Source organism: Schistocerca piceifrons, chromosome 1 (assembly GCF_021461385.2).
Source record: "Schistocerca piceifrons isolate TAMUIC-IGC-003096 chromosome 1, iqSchPice1.1, whole genome shotgun sequence".
Lineage (NCBI taxonomy): Eukaryota > Metazoa > Arthropoda > Insecta > Orthoptera > Acrididae > Schistocerca > Schistocerca piceifrons.
In genome coordinates this window covers 572,976,776-572,994,715 of record NC_060138.1, presented here as the reverse complement: position 1 = coordinate 572,994,715, position 17,940 = coordinate 572,976,776, and the positions used below count along the sequence as shown (strand labels likewise).

At 43.2% G+C, this 17,940-nt stretch overlaps 1 protein-coding gene across 1 annotated transcript in view; it reads left to right on the top strand.

The window, feature by feature from the left end:
* Nucleotides 1-17,940, top strand: part of LOC124801666 (high-affinity choline transporter 1) — a 262,510-nt gene that overhangs the window by 104,002 nt on the left and 140,568 nt on the right. Inside the window, exon 3 of the mRNA XM_047263090.1 lies at nucleotides 9,923-10,030. Within this exon, the coding sequence (XP_047119046.1) occupies nucleotides 9,923-10,030 (108 nt within the window). The remainder of the gene's footprint in view (nucleotides 1-9,922; nucleotides 10,031-17,940) is intronic.

The following is a 17,940-nucleotide window of genomic DNA, read 5'->3' as shown; positions in this document are numbered from 1 at the left end:
TAGAACGGCCGAGACATATAAGGGTGTAACTGATGTGTCATTAGTGTAGTTGGCCGGTCAGATAAGTGCGTCTTGATTGCCTGCACTCGGCCGACGTCTGCAGTCACGCCGCGGCCTGGGAAGCTCGGCTGCCCCTTCGTGCGGCGTCGCTCTCCCTGCGCTATCCCACCCATCGCACGTTTCGGCCCGACCTGCCGCTCGGCTCGTGTGGGCGCCGCTGGGCTGCACGATCACATATTTCCCCGCTCGTGCGGATGTGTGTGGAACTTTCTACCTGAATATTTATGTCCGCGACCGGCGGGTCGCCGGCTAGGGGGAGATGCCGATCTAGATGCGAAGGCTCCCACGCCCCTCTCCCCTGACCTGCCTCGTCACCGATTCACTTTCCGTACGTTAAACTAGTGAGAGCTCCTAGACTTGTCACTTAATCGCCCGCTTACCTCATTTTAAAGATAAATAAGAAATCTGATGCGAACTTTCGCTTAGGCCCGTTTAATTATGCCTTTGAAGATGAAACTATTTTTCGCTCCTTGCTTTGATAAACCGAAACAGTTCGCTTTTACTGCTTAAAAATACTAACATATTTGTGAAGTTGGAGAACTTTTCCATTTATTCGAAGTTTCAGACCTATTTGTTGTTCCATATGTGAAGAATGGACTGTCAAAGCGCCCATCCCACATTTGTCAGAAAAATAAAAAAAAACAATGTATAGTACATAAATTTTTTCATGACTTACTTATATCCAAAATGTTGTGAAAGTATTCTGGTATCACAGAATTATGTTCGTCACCTCAACGCAATAGTGACACAAATTAGGAAATAAATATTTTACTAAGAACATTCAAGGTGCAATACCGGGGAGGCTACTGGTTCTAAGTGCCATGAGAAAGTTTTCCTCTCTACTTCCATTAATACTGAGGGACAATATTTGTGTTAATACAAGCACAGAACATAGTAGTAATGTTTCAGCTAGTAGAACTATAACCAGCACAAACCATTCCGCACATCATTTAAATTTTTTTACGAGAGAATAACAAAATTAAAGTCAAGAAAAAAATCTGATTCTTACACAAATCCACTGTTTTCATCAGACGCAGCAAAGTTTCCCTTAAACCTCACTGAGCTGTTGGAGAAGAAGCGACAGCGTCGTCAGCAGCTCTTTTGGTTTTACAACTGATAAACATAACTGAAGAGATACTGAATTTAATTGATGAAAGGAGAAAATATAAAAATGCAGTAAGTGAAGCAGGCGCAAAGGAATACAAACGTCTCAAAAATGAGATCGACGGGAAGTGCAAAAGGGCTAAGTAGGGATGGCTAGAGGACAAATGTAAGGACGTAGAGGCATATATCATTAGGGGTAAAATAGATACAGCCTACAGGAAAAGTAAAGAGACCTCTGGAAAAAAAGATAACTACCTGTATTAATATCAAGACCTTATGTGGAAAACCGGTTCTAAGCAAAGAAGCGAAAGCAGAAAGGTGGAAGGAGTATATAGAGGGTCTCCACAAAGCCGATGTACTTGAGGGTAATATTGGGGAAATGGAAGAGGACATAGATGAAGATGAAATGGGAGATATGATACTGCGTGAAGAATTTGACAGAGCCCTGAAAGATTTAAGTCGAAACTAGGCCCCGGGAGTAGACAACATTCCATTAGAACTACTGACGTCTTGGGAGAGCCAGCCATGACAAAACTCTACCATCTGGTGAGCAAGATATATGAGACAGGCGAAATACCCTCAGATTTCAAGAAGAATATAATAATTCCAATCCCAAAGAAAGCAGGTGTTGACAGGTGTGAAAATTACCGAACTATCAGTTTAATAAGTCACGGTTGCAAAACGCTGACACGAATTCTCTACTGACGAATGAAAAAACTGGTAGAAGCCGACCTCGGGACAGATCAGTTTGGATTCTGTAGAAATGTTGGAACAAGCGAGGCAATGCAGGGTCCTGTCATCGATCAACATCGGTACCCTTCTGCTTCGCCGCCCACTAGGCTTTTATGCATTTCGTCAAATGTCAAGCATTGACTTTTATATTTGTGACTGAGCGTTACGGACATTCATCCCCAGTAACTGTATTTTGAGTTCTGTTCCTTAGTTGAATAATGAAAAGTTATTATTGAGAATTTCAGTTGTCGTCCGTCGTACTACTCGCCCACAGACACTAAACCCTTCCTACAAACTTTTTAATCCGGGGTCTTATTTCTTGGTCCTCCAGTCCAGTCGCCTACTATCAGAACGCCGTCTCGGTCTTTTGAAAACCTTACACTGACACCAATGTGCTATTATGCTATTAGATGTGATGTTGTTGTTGCGGCTTTCAGTGCGTAGACTGTATTGATGAAGCTCTTTCTTTTGTTGCCAAGTCTGCACTTCATATCCTTTCCATTTCGACCATCGTCACTCATTCTGCTGACCAAATGTAGGATGTCATATACTGTCTTCCCTGTCTCATTCTCTAATCTAATTCCCTCAGTGTCTTCTGATGTAATCCGACTTATTATATTACTCTTGTTTATGTTCATCTTATAATCTTTTTTCAAGATACTGTGTGTTCCATTCAACATTATTCGAAGTTTCTGGCTATCTCTTACAAAACCACAGAGTCATCAGCAAGCCTCAAAGCTTTTACTTCTTCTCCGTGAAATTAAATCACCTTCCCAGATATCTCCCTGGTTTGTTTTACTGCTCGCTCAGTCTACAGATTGAATAACATTGATGTTAGGCAACTACCATGTCTCACTCCCTGCTCAACCACCGCTTCTCTTTCATGCCTCTTGAACATTACAACTGCCGTCTATTTTCTGTAAGTTGTAAATAGCATTTCGCTCCCTGTGTTTTAACCCTACTACTTTCAAAATTTTGAAGAGTATTTTCCAGTAAACGTATTCAAAAAAATTTTCTCAAATCTAGACATGCGATAAGCGTACGTTTGCCTTTCTTTAGTCTATCTTCTAACATAAGTCGCAGGAAAGTCATGGATCAGTATTGCCTCGCATATTTCTACACTTCTCCAGATTCCAAACTGGTCTTCGCCGAGGTCGGCAATACCGATTGCTCCATTCTTCTGTAAATATTCATGTCAGTATTTTGTGATCATGTTCGAAAATATTCACACTTGATTTCTTTCGAGTATGAGTTATTACATTCTTCTTCAAGTTATGGCAGCACGACAGGAAAAAAAGAGTAGTAGTGGTGGTGAGAAATGAGTATAGATATAAATGAGGAGTTTACTGAGTCTCCATGCAGCAAAATGAGCTGAGTATTGAATATGACGATTTTAGTCTGTGTCCAAATCGACAGTGCTTCCTCACATTAGTTTTTCTTTCACTTACTCTCCTCCATGGAACCACGAATATGGTATAGCAGTCTCCACTTGTATTGGAAATGCAGGACATATAAGGGGCTTGCCGTGTTTTGGCGCTTGCAGGTAAAACGCAGAGATTCCCTTACACTGCACAAACCTGCACAAGCCGCAAGTTCGTTGTCATTGAAGTGCGTTGTAAAATAACTGGTGAGTTGGGTAACGCTCTCAAATCCACTAAATGATAAGTTCGAAACTGGAGATGCCAACAGATTTTGTACTGACAAAACACGAAGAAGATAAAGCTATAAACTGCTAGTAAGACGTTCAGCGTATCTTCGGTTACAAAGTCACACGTATCACAGTTCACATTAGAAACGATCACAATTACATTTTACTAAGTCTTGTAGAAACCATGTTCATAAAAATTGTATACAATGTTACTCTACTCCACTCTGCTTTGTATGCAGAGTCGCATTATCTGATCACAATATTGTGTGGCGCGCATCTGGGATCTTATTTGTGCGGCCAGTAATGTTAATCGTTCCGTTCAATCCCCTTGCTTCAGAATAACCAGACAGCCCGAATCACTCAGCTTCGTAGCGGCCTTTTAGCGGAAGCCGAAGCCTCACCAAGTGCTTCGTCTGAATGGCTTTATTCTGATGAAAATTGTCATAAAAAATAAGACCCGAAATAAGTGGATTAACGGTTGCTCTTTTATTTGTATTCAGCTTGACATACCACAAAATATGAATTATACTCTATCAAAAATTTAAAAAATGAAACTAAAAGCTTATCGCGTTGGCTTCTGTGTCAGCAGCCAATCAGATTATCCTCATAAACTAGCGCAATTTCGCAGTGAACTGGTACTCACCGTACCATATGTTGTCTACCTCTCACCACATTTCTTACGCCTCATCTACCGTAATCGCAGCCAAACTATGGAATGAAAGAAAGCTTATTACTCCAAAACCAGAAACATCGCAAAGTCTGAGGGTGCTTCGCATCTTCATATATCTTGTATGCTGTCTCCCAAATATCTGAATAATTCGGAGTGTCCTCTGTTCCTGAGGCCTTGTTTCCAGTACTGTGTAAAATTCTTCATCTAACTCCTCTCCCATTTGAATAATGTGTCTTCAAGCTCATTTACATCGTACAGAACTTATATATATTCCATTTGCTTTTCATCCTTCCGTTCTTGTTTAGTACTGAACTTTCATAGTCACCTGAGTTCTTAACATTCATACAGGTGCTTCTCTTTTGTCCAAAAGTTTCTTTACTGTTCTGATAGTCGGCATCTATATTTCGCTTGGCATGTATTCTTCTACAACTTTACCACTTTCCTCTAGCTATATCTGCTTAGGCATTTTTTACTTTCTATCAGTCTCAATTTTAGACGCCTATATTACATTCTGTCTGCTTAATTGAATCGTTGGTCGACGATGCCTTTTAAACGAGCAACAAACTCTGAGTCTCATCATTTCATCACCGTCATCCGTGACAGTGGCTCGATTGGTCTGTGTAAAAAAACTGGACTGCGTAAAACTTGGGAATTTGTACGGGTGCTGATGACCGCGCAGTTGAGCGTCCTACAAACCAAACATCAGCATCATCAACAACAAACAATGGTTCTTCCAACTTATCTTTTTCCCATATACATGATTTCCTACCCTTACGCAGTTTTTCCAGTCTTAATCTGCAGTTCATAACCACATCAGCCCCTAGAAATGATTTCCAGTTTATAACCTGGTTTATAAGTGTGTGTCTTATCATGATATAATCTATATCAAACCTTCCAGAGACTCTAGATCTCATCAACGTATACGAGTACAACCCTCTGTTACTATAGGTTATCCGTCTTGAGCTGACTGCGATTTAACTAAACACAATTACACCAGACACGTTTCGCTTTTATTTACAAAGCATCTTCTGTGGTTTTTATGCAAAGTGGAGACATTCGTTTGTACATTTTTGGTTGTTTTAGGATAAAAAAAGCGTTAGCAATGATTAAATTGTGCTCTGTTTAAAATTCTACCAGGTCGCTTCCCATTTAATCTCTTTCCCCCAGTCCATGTTCTCCAACATATTTTCGTTATTTTCCTTTTCCTACTATTGAATTTCAGTTCTCTATAAAATTAAAATATTTGTCTCCGATGACGATCTGATCTACTTCTTTTGTCTCATCGTATTTTCTTTCAGAGATGGTGGGTGTTGTTACACAGGTTTGATACCTAGGTAAATACAGCGCCGAACGACTTACTCAATATTTATTAACTAAGTACTACAAATTCCGAGAATGAAAATTAAACAACTTCATGCCAGTAAAAGTCCTCGTTTACAATTCCGTAGGTTAAATGGGCAGTTTAAGTACAATGAGGAGCCACCTTCACTCCTTGGACATGAACGTGTTGCTCCGCTGCTTACAGGTGTTAAAATACATACGGTGCTTGTTGACACTAAAGTATTACACACAACGGAGTCTCTGCTCATCCCTACCACGCTAACTAAGCATTTAATATGCACAGTATTTTAGTAAGTTACTCCCAGCGCGGAGGTAAAACAAAAGGCCACGTTATGGAACAAGCTTAAAATAATGTCCATTAAATAACTAGCATGAGCGGCATTTCGTAACCTTTCAAACCCCGAGATAACCCCAGATAACATTAAAGCAATTTAGAACAACAAAAATCTTGCTTACAATAACTGTTTATAATACGTCTGTCAACACTTCCCGCCCAACGTTGTGATCCAAAATTTCAAGTACGTTTAACACAGGAACCGCCAGGGTTCGCTCTTACTCAGTATACAACACTTTACAAATTGACAGTGTGCCATTCACTCATAACATCCACAATGATCCCATTGCAGTAAATATACCCATTCCCGGAACGCACCGCCCGCGAACATCATTCTATGACCCTTGTACAAACATCAACAGCATGGAAACAAACCTAGGTGTACCCCGACTAATCCTAGTCAGAAGTCGAAAAGAGGGGGCACGCCAGAAACTCACTCTACAATATTAAAAAGACATATGCGGACGACAGTCAGAATGTACTACTTTCATTCCATATGTCGGCCGGGGTGGCCGAGCGGTTCTAGGCGCTACAGTCTGGAACCGCGCGACCGCTACGGTCGCAGGTTCGAATCCTGTCTCGGGCATGGATGTGTGTGATGTACTTAGGTTAGTTAGGTTTAAGTGGTTCTAAGTTCTAGGGGACTGATGACCTCAGAAGTTAAGTCACATAGTGCTCAGAGCCATTTGAACCATTTTTTTGTTCTTCTTGCGCCGTTCTCTATCCATATCTATCTATCTATTCCAAATCTGATTGAATAGCGGTGACACATTACTGCCCTTAAATAGATTCAAATAAAGTAATTGCAGTGACTTAATATAAATTAAAGAAAAAGGGTAGGTGTCACCAGATGGTGGTTGTGCGTATTGTCGTCTGTGATACGGACGGCTCGGCGCGGTAAACAAAAATTGCTCCACATCGAATTCGGCGTGAAGCTGAGAATGCAACATGTAAGGAAAATTAACCAGGATCAAAAATTTGTAGCACTGGTATAGGCCACACAACGACTTCGTTGTCAGTAGACGAATGACAGAATCATTCTTTGCTTAATTTGCGTGAAATTACTGCAAGATACAAATAAAATAACCGGTCTAAGTATCTCAGAGACGTGTAGCGGAAGACGCAGTTAAAAGTAATGACTCAACACGGAAAGCGTTCAGTCATTAACGTCCGCTAACAATGTGCCGTCGACGCTTCCGTTCCAGCCGCCATCCTCTGAAAACACATCGTACCAATTAAAAAATCATATAAAAGTAACATGATTTTTGCTAGAAATAAAAAGAGGCCGAATAAATTTAACTTCATACTATGTTAAGGAAACCTGGTTATCATTTACGTAATAATGTTTACAATGAGAACAGCAGAATGGTTTCCGTACCTTGCGAGAGCGAGACAACGGAAGACAGAATTCACAAGAGATGAAAAAACATCCGAAGTACAAAAATATCAGACGAACGAAATTAGTTCAGCAATTAGATATGAGCCGGCCGAAGTGGCCATGCGGTTAAAGGCGCTGCAGTCTGGAACCGCAAGATCGCTACGGTCGCAGGTTCGAATCCTGCCTCGGGCATGGATGTTTGTGATGTCCTTAGGTTAGTTAGGTTTAACTAGTTCTAAGTTCTAGGGGACTAATGACCTCAGCAGTTGAGTCCCATAGTGCTCAGAGCCATTTGAACCAATTAGATATGAGATTTAAGGAGTCGATGCACTCATGTAAGTGCGTAAACATAAAGTAAGAGCGCAGGTGCGTCGTTTGAAAACTTATTTCATAAACAATTCATACACATGAAATAGGACGAAATAAAAAGATATAATACAGCAGCTATCCAAAACATAATGAAATTTTCACTCTGCAGCGGAATGTCCACTGATATGAAACTTTGTGGCAGATGAAGGCTTTGAACATCTAAAGAAGAGCGGCACGTTTCGTTACAGGTTCATTTAGGAAGCGTGAAAGCGCCACGGAGAGGTTCAGCCAACTACACAACTGTGCAAGAGAGGCTTTCTGCCTTACAACGTAAGGTGGCTTATGGAGTACAGATGTAAATGTAAAAGTAGATGTAAACCTGACGTTCCAGAACTTAATTATTTTCATTATTAATTCTGATCTACCTCTCGAAATGAAAATATCTCACGACATCCTCGGATACTTGTACATGGTAATTAATTTACCACCTTCCATCGTAAGTGATACGATCTGTACCGAAGTTTATGTTTTTTCCGTAGTCATACCATTTTCAGTGGCTTCGCTTTTCAGAGTATCATTATTTCTTCAGTGAGTGAGAGAGATACAATCCGAAATAGGAAGCAGATATTCTTGTTCTGCTGGTACCACAACAACTGAATAAACAGGGTGAGTCACCTAACGTTACCGCTGGATATATTTCGTAAACCTCATCAAATACTGACGAACCGATTCCACAGACCGAACATGAGGAGAGGGGCTAGTGTAATTGTTTAATACAAACCATATAAAAATGCACGGAAGTATGTTTTTTAACACAAACCTACGTTTTTTTAAGCGGGTTTCACAAACCACGGGGCAGTGAATCTACGGAACATGCATTACTGGTCCGTGGACAATCCTCGCTGGCTCAGACAGGTAGAGCGACAGCGACCGTGGACTGTAAATGTATGGTGCGGAATCATTGGCGACCACCTCATTGGTCCTCACTTCATTGCGGGGGCCCAAACAGCTGCAACATACATCGCGTTTCTACAGAATGATCTGCCAACGTTGCTCGAAAATGTCCCACGGGAAACGCGTCGACGTATGTGGTATCAGCATGATGGTGCACCTGCACATTCCGCAACTAACACTAGGCTGACCCTTGACAAGATGTTCGACAGGCGTTTCAGAGGACGTGGAGGACGCATAAATTGGCCAGCCCGTTCTCCTGATCTTACACCTCTGGACTTATTTCTGTGGGGTACGTTAAAGGAGAATGTGTACCGTGATGTGCCTACAACCCCAGAGGATATGAAACAACGTATTGTCGCAGCCTGCGGCGACATTACACCAGATGTACTGCGGCGTGTACGAAATTCATTACGCCAGAGATTGCAATTGTGTGCAGCAAATGATGGCCACCACATTGAACATCTATTGGCGTGGCATGTCGGGACACACTCTATTCCACTCCGTAATTGAAAACCCCTCATGGTAATGTACATGTGCGTCAGTGAAAAAGACCAGTAAAAAGGTGTTAGCATGTGGACGTAATGTGCTGTTCCAGTCTCTTCTGTACCTAAGGTCCATCACCGTTCCCTTTGGATCCCTACGTAATTCGCTGCTCTCCGATACACACGATCGAACAGCGGAGGAGTGGTACTCAAGCGTCAACTTTAGGTTACAATATCTCCGGATGTAATTAACATTTTACAATGCAACAAACGGCACTGATTACGTATTTCTTTATATGTTCAGATGTGCTAACAAAACTAACATGGTTCCATTTAAAAAAAACGTAGGTTTGTGTTAAAAAAATACTTCCGTGCATTTTTTTTATGGTTTGTATTAATCAATTACACTAGCCCCTGTCCTCACGTTCGGTCTGTGGAATCGATTCGTCAGTATTTGATGTGGTTTACGAAATATATCCAGCGGTAATGTTAGGTGACTCACCCTGTATACTGGCTACTTCATATGTATATTGTTATGCTCACAAGAGAATGATTGTGTTGACTTTTGGAAATGGCGAAAGTCCTTTACAACTGTTGATTGCATACGTAATAGAAATCAAACAATCAAATTATATTGTAGTTTCATTCCCAGTACTAGTTTCGAACAATGCCGACATCGTCACATGTTTTCTGATTTAATGCATTTTATTTCTTGATAGTACTGTCCTCGGCATAAACAATTAAAATACATGCAATTGAGTCATATCCGTTGTCTAAATAAAACTGGTACTTGCTTGAGCACTGGAGGGTCTCATTTCAATAAACATTTTTTTGTTGTTGACGAAATTAGCAGTACATAACGTTGAGAGGTAGACGCAGGTTTCATAGGAGGGTGCTTGTCGTGTTTCAGCGACGTGGGTGGGCGGCGGCTACATCAACGGCACCGCCGAGGCCATCTACCGGTATGGGCTCGTCTGGTGCCAGGCGCCCTTTGGCTACGCCCTCAGCCTCGTCTTCGGTAAGTCTCTGCTTGCATATATCTTTGTCTTATAACTAAGCTTAGCTGACAAAATGTTTGTCCCCATCTTAAAAGAGCACGCTGGATGCTCTGAGCAGCTTCAGAGGTGTAGAACTCATACTTGGCGGGCACGTGGCCCTCCACCGCTGACGTAACCGTAGCAGTAATGTGGCGTGTATGAGCCATCAGGTTGTATGGATCCTACGCATTAATATGGGTCGACTTGGAGATGTGAATGAATGTCACAAAGGGACTATGGTGTCCGTAAAAGGTATCTTTTACAGAGGCTCTTGCGTAAGGAAAAACAGTTTCAATTAAATGTTGTGTGTTAAGTCCGTAGAATCCAGTTAGTTCTAGACACTCACACTTTTCTAAAAAAAAATTGAACTCCACCAATTCCAGTGAGCCATCTCAATTCTATCTCCACGTTACGTTACAAATTATATTGTTTGAAGTTTGTGTCCGAAACGGTCGTCATTCACCGGTGAAACAGTTAATTAAATCTTGATTGCAAGCCTCATAGCAATACGTAAGCGGGCTTGGCTGACCAATTAAACACTTCAGTTTAATATTTAAAGCAAATAACACAGCATTAAGCTAGCGGGCGTTATTAACTATCAGCTACTAAGCAAATATTCTTAAACCAGCGGTGGCCGTAAGTGACCAGTACAGAAATAATCAGATTAAATATTTAAAGCAAAACTAGACAGCATTAAACAACTGGCCATTACCGCCAGAGCAGCTAGATTAATTACACAATACCAAGAGTAATTTTACTAAGACAACAAACAAGAAAAACTGATAGTATAAGTATATGAATAAGCAAATACACTGTCGGAACAAAATTGCAACACCAATAGATAGAGAGGAATGAAGATCCGGGAATACAATTGCCTACGTAACATTTAAGTGATAAATATTGTAAGATCACAAGTTAATGTAAGCGTGAGATAAGCCATTGCAAATGTGAAATGCTAGTACATTCATAACAGGTATAAGCGCAGGAATGTTGAACGCAAGCATACAAACGTGCATGGATTGTATTATACAGGTGCCTGATGTCAGTTTTTGGGATGGAGTTCCATGCCTGTTGCACTTGGCCCGTCATACATGGAAAGTTAATGCTAGCTGTGGACGACGCTGGAGTTGTTGTCCGATGATGTCTCATATGTTTTCGACTGGTGACTGATCTGATGGTCGACCAGGCCAAGACAACATCTCGACACTCCGTAGTGCAGATTGGGTTATAAAAGTGATACGTGGGTGAGCGTTATGCTATTGGAGAACATCCTCTGGAAAGCTGATCATGAACGGCAGCTAGACACGTCGAATCACCAGACTGATTTACAGATTTGCAGTCAGGTTGTTTGGGATAATCAAGAGAGCGCTCCTGCTGTCGTATGAAATTGTAAGCCCTCAACTGGCCCCGTTACAGCCAACACACGGCCATTGCTGGCACCAATTCAGAATAAGCGTTCATAAGAAAACACAACAGACCTCCACCCTGACTGTCAATGAGTTCTCGCTTGATGCCATTGAAATCGCAGATGGAGGTGGTTTAGGGTCAGCGGAGAGCACACCACAGGGCGTCTGGCTCGGAACTGACCTTGAAGTAACCGATTTTAACAGTTCGTTGTGTCATTGTGGTGTCCACTGCTGCCGAATTGCTGCAGCAGATGAAGTACGATGCGGCAGAGCCACATCCTCTTGGTAACGCCACTTGGCCGTCGGAGAGCCCGATCATCTTGCGACCCAACATTCTAGTGATCACCACGGCCAGCAATCATGTCGAGTAGCTACGTTACTGCCAGGTCTTTCTGTAATATCGTAGAAGGAACATCTAGTGCCTCGTAGCCGTGTTACACCAACTCGATCAAACCCAGTAAGGTATTGATAATGACGTCTTCGTCGCCTTAAAGGCAATCTTGATTAACATCAAGTCACCATGTCCAACCTCAAAGGTAGCTAATGCTCTCGACCGATGCATCGTGTATTTAAAGCGAACCTGATATGCATCCTCATAGTGGCGCTACTAGCGCCACTCTTATGCGACTGGCGCGAGATGTGAATAGATAACAGTTTTTAGCCTTTCAGCTGAAGAACCAAGCCTACCAACTTACGCTTACGTCGCACAGCTCTTCCTTGATACAGCGATTTTTTTTTCTTCGGCGTATTTATTAGTCACAGAAGGCCGTAACTGACCAGTACAAGAAACAATTGAATCCAGTCTTTTCAAGAAATATTAGTATTAACCAAGCGGTATTCATACATGGCACGCCAAACTTTCATTCAGCTTACACACAGTGAAAGGCGGAGTTTTACCCCATCTTTTCTACTTGGCAGTGCCTCCCCACACTATACAAGGTAATTTCAAGCGCTGGGCAAACCACAGAGAGCACCACAACAGACAGAAAAATGCAGTTGGCTTCAGCAACATGTACGTTGCCCTTTCGCCATGAGGGCACCTCAACGAAACACACTGTACACAACTGCGTTTAACTCAGAAAATTGTAGTCGCGTCAGTGGCTTACAAAATTTTAGTACTAACCTGTGAATGGGAAAACAGAGCACACACTCGGCGTCGCGCTTCCATTCCCTTCACAGCCCAAAGCAGATTTGAGCCTTAAACGCACAGCAAAGTTGTGGCGAGCTGCTCGGAAGCCAAGGAACTTGTTTATAAAGTTCAGGAACACCTACCGTAGTTCGAAAGGCCAGGGGTACTCCAGCCAGACCGCAACCTTTATCAAAACTCGGCGCAAAAACCGGTGCCACAGTCACGGGCCCGGCGCCAACAGCCTTTTTCTGTCTGGTGCACGCGTTTCCCGTTGACAGAGGCCCTCGCGTTGACCTCCTCTGTGGGCGTGTACAAAACGCCGATCCCCAAAGCCGACCGTTCGCAGCATGCCCTCGGTTCACTACGGCCACGACGCTCTGTCCATCGGCACCTACTTCCAACTTCATTCTCTCCGCCGCGGCTCGCGCCCTCTCGCCTGGAGCAACGCGTCAATATCTACGCCTGTCTTATTCGACAAGGAGTAAAATCGATGGGCAAGCATCAGGTACCTCAAAAATAATCAAACAACTGAATGGTCCATAAAATGTAAAATGTAGCCCAGTAACTCGTAACAGGGACAAGGAAACTCCTTATACGTTTGTGTGGAGCTATTAGACTCTGAACTCTCAGAACTTTGAAAAGTTTCAGTATCATTTTCAGATCCATAAAACGGTAATGACTGAAGTTATTCCACCACTTGCATATATCTGAAAATATTCTCTGTACGGAACTTCACACGAGAAGTACACTGTGTTTCCAAAAGGTTCACCCTGTTTCACAAGGCTATGTCTTCTAGATGAATGAAGATAAAATCTTAGTGTATATTTTAAATTGCGCAACGAAACTAGAAACTTCCGTTGGTGCTGGTTGTAAGTTGTCGGTTCCTATGATTGCCAGTGATGCAGATAGCTTCCTCAGTCGCCTGTTTCTTATGTTGAGGAATGTTGGACAAGGATGGAAACTGGTAGGATGAGCCGTATTAAAACTCGTCCGAGTTTCCCAACTGATTTATTATTTCCAGCTACAGTGCCCCTGTTCTGCTCGGCCTGCGTCACCAGGTCCTGCAAAACGGCTTGGCGTGGAATGGCTGCCTCAACGAACCGTGCAGTGCCCTGCTTTGTGTCGGGCTTGTACGGCCACAGAATTGTGATGATGTCAGGATGCCCCAGCAGTTGACTGAGCAGTCTCCGTCCCTGTCGCCTCAGCACTGCCCACTGGGAGCTGTAAGGTGGCCCGTGGCATGCTTCCTGGCTAAGATCGTGGCGACAATGAGCGCCCACGATCTGGCGTCCGAATCTGCGGCCCTCACGCCGGGATGCCTCCAGTGTGTGTTGGGAGCCAACAAGACTGCCCACAGTAGCAAGCCATGGCGTGGCCCGCCACTGGCTGGCTGCGGACACTGTGTTGCCCCAGACGGTCGAACCAGCGACCTGCTGTGGACTGGAATACCGGTGCCCCATCTGCTGCTGTGTGTAGCCGGTGGTGGGACACACCCCGCCATCCAGGAGAGCTGTCACACTTAAATGCCTTGTTAGTGAACCTGTGCCTGTTTACACGCGGCTGTGCACCTCTTTTTTGCTAACGTGCCGCTCCGAGTCATGTACTCATAACACCTGGGTTGGGCCAGTGGCCCCCTTCTGCCTGTAGCTTGCGCCATGCAAACCGCTGCATTTACTCTTTTCCTTGGGTCTACGGCCCTGTAGCCTCCAATCTACTTCGCAACCACTGGTAAGCATAACTTACTATCAACAGGCCTGCGCCTGGCTGTAACTTGTGCACTCAGAAATATTGCACCGAAGCTAATCTTTTCCCATCTTAAACGGTTGTGCCACTACATCATTCCCCCCTTCAGAAAGACTCAGTCCCCGGGTCGATCTCTAACTACTCTTAAACTTGTTTGGGTCAGCACATACTTATGGCATATTTACTACTACTACTAGAAAATTTAGATGTGGTCTAGTCCTCTTAAAACACATGACATGAAACAAAACGTAAAAATTCCTTTCTGGATAACCCCTTACCTACCCGTCTTACGCCCTCAGTATCCAATCTACTGGAACTTGGACTACCGTCAGTTCCCTCTTGCTCTTGGAATTGGCTCTCTGCCCAGTCAGAATGACAAAAACACACAACAAAGTTAAGGCTGCGATGGCACTTGGCTCAGAGGTGCTCAGGATGATCGTTACTTGCCGTTGCCCCTCCCTGTGTTGAGCAACATGGTGCACAAGCTGCGTGGCTGATATGCGGCCCTCTTGCTCTGAAATGAACAGGTTTATGGATCTCAACAGACGTGACTCGAGAGTTTGATTTAACAAGGTCAGGTTCTGCCTTGGCAAAAATCTAAAGTTGCCTCTGGCCTGTACAGCTGTGGCTGTGCAACATTCAACTGCGTGACTCCTGAAATTTACGCTGGCAGATGGAAGGTTGGTCCTATTATGTTACATTTAGTTCTATTGATTAAAATTCTGTTCCCCCCGCTCTATACATTTCGCTTCGGCAAATACTCCCTGCTCAAAACAACTTGCTACTACTATTAATTTTTTGTAGGTGGAGAAGATCCAATGCATTCCGACCCGTTGCAAGCTCAGTTTTGGCTCCACATTGTCCCTTGGACAGTCTATTTCTTTCCTCCTGGCTAAAAATAACTGCATCGGGCACGTGTCCGGATTGCTGCTTATCGCCCTGGCTGGGCATACCGTTACCTTCCCTCTACAGCAGCTCCATAATTCCTCCCTTGTCATCTCGGTGTACAGGCTGTTAACTGCTGAGATCAGCAATACCTTCTCAGTTTTTTCCTAATACCACTTGCTCAACGCTCCCCTTTTCAGTGACCTGAGGACAGGGATCACCATCACCCTTACTTCCTCTTCAAAGAGACTGCTGTCCCTAGCAGGTACACAATACTCGAAAACACATACAACATATGGAAATACAATGCCTAATTAATCTACACAAACCCAATGATACAAAACAAGAAATAAAACAAAAAAAAAAAAAAACTACAGATACTCCACTACTTTCTGGATCGCAGAGCATACGGTATATCATGCTGTACTCTATCTTCTTGGTTGTCTCTGCACTGAACACCTCTCTTCACTCTCTTTCTTCCTCTTCCCTTTCTGTGACATACCTGGAATCGCACCCAGACAACCCTTAAATGGCCACAAGCGCCCAGTGTGTACTATCGTTGTTCTAGTTGCCAGCTGAAGCTTAACATTAATGGGGCATGTGGTTTCAACTAATGGTATGGCCCTTGATACCTCGTAATGAACTTCTTCGTTTTCACTTTTGGCGTATAGGGACTGGATAGCATTACCCATTACCCTACTCTATACTGTGGTACACTTCCTTTCCACTTCACTGCGTCTTCCTGCCTTTCCAAAGCCTCTGTATTTACTTTTTGTACCTGTTTCCAAACATCCTGAATTGTCCTTACGAATTGATGTGCAGATTCACCAGTCCTTCCTTTCTGTAGCTTCACTAAATCGAACGGTGACGGCATTTTTCACCCATACACTACCTCAAATGGAGACAAACTGGTATTGGTATGGACTTTTGCATTGTACGTGCATACAATATGCTTCAAAGACTCGTCCCACTGACGGTGATGAGAATTCACTTAAAAACTCAGCATCTTCCCGATCGTTCTGTGTACCCGTTCTGTCCTTCCGTTCGCCTGTGGATGCAACACGCTCGTCCTCAATTTCTTTACGTTCGACAATTTACACAGTTCCTTTATTAAATCTGACATGAAGTTGGTGCCTTGGTAGATAATTATAGTCTCTGGTACAACAAACTTCAAAATCCAGTTGTTTATTAATGCTTGCGCGACTATTGCTGCCTGTTGATTTGGCATGGCCACCATCTCCACATACCTCGAAAAATGGTCTATTATTGTCAGAACGAATCTGTCCCCTGATGATGTTCGACTGAAAGGTCCTAAGACGTCAATTCCCAACATAGAAAATGGACATGTCGCTTATGGCAATCGTTGTAGCTGTATCTGTTTCCGACTCAAATCGATTCTCTGCATTCATGGTATGCAATTCTTGACATACTGATCCACATCCACTTTCCTACCTCTCCACCAGTACATCTCCGCAACTCTCCTATTCGGCGCTCTACACCCTCCATGACCAGATAACATGTGATCATGTGCTTCCTTTAAAACCTTATCTCTCAGTTTCGCTTTCACTACTACCCTTGTCCCTAACTTAGTTTCCCTGCACAGAAGACCATCGTATATATTAAATTATGGCTGCGTCCGATACAATTTACAATCGTCGTCAGCGTCCTGTAACTCTTGCCATACTGCTAGGTCACCACCTATGACTTGTACTTTTGCCACCTTTCTACTCAGTGCATCCGCATTACCGTGCTTCATCCCAGGCTTGTGCACCACCTCGTAGTCGAATTCACTAAGCCCCACAGCCCACCTAGTGACTCTAGTGGATGCATCCTTCAACCCCAGCAACCACTTCAACGCAGCATGATCTGTCACTACCCGAAATCTTCTCCCATATAAATAACATTTAAAATATGTGATTCCATGGATAATACGAAGCATCTTCCTCTCTGTTGTTGAGTAATTCCTCTCTGCTGCATTCAACTGCCTAGACCCATAAGCCACAAAATGTCCTTTCTCATCAATTTCCTGACTAAGAACACACCCTAATGCTTGATTCGATGCATCATATGCTAGTATAAATTCCTTTTCAAAATCTGGAAACAAAAAAACCGGACTTTACCTTAACACTCCTTTCAATTTGTCAAACGCTTTCTGTCACTTTTCTGTCCACTCAAATTTCACACCCTTCCGTAACAATCGCGTGAATCGCTGTGCTAAATCTGCTAAACCCTACACGAACTTTCGATTGAAATTGCAAATTCCGACGAATGATTGCACTTCCTTAACTGTTTTTGGCTCCCGAAAATCCCTTACAGCGTGTACCAACCTCGGATCTATTCACACTCTGTCCTTATTGATGATATGACCTAAATATTTCACTTCTTTCAATGCAGAATGACACTTCTCCAGGCTTAACTTCAAACAAGGTGCTCTTAACCTCATAAAGACTTCTCTTAACCGCTGTCGATGTTGCTCCATACTACTTGAAAACACTATAATGTCACCCAAATAGGCAAGACACTGCCGTGGTTTCAAACCCCTTAACACACTGTCTAGCAACCTCTGAAACGTTGCTGGTGCGTTTTTCACACCTAATGGTATTCTGGTGTACTGGTAATGGCCTCCTGGAGTATCGAAAGCAGTTTTTGGACGATCCTCTGGAGCCACCTCTAACTGATGATAACCACTTGTCAAGTCCATCGTCGAAAAGTACAGGCACTGTTCTAA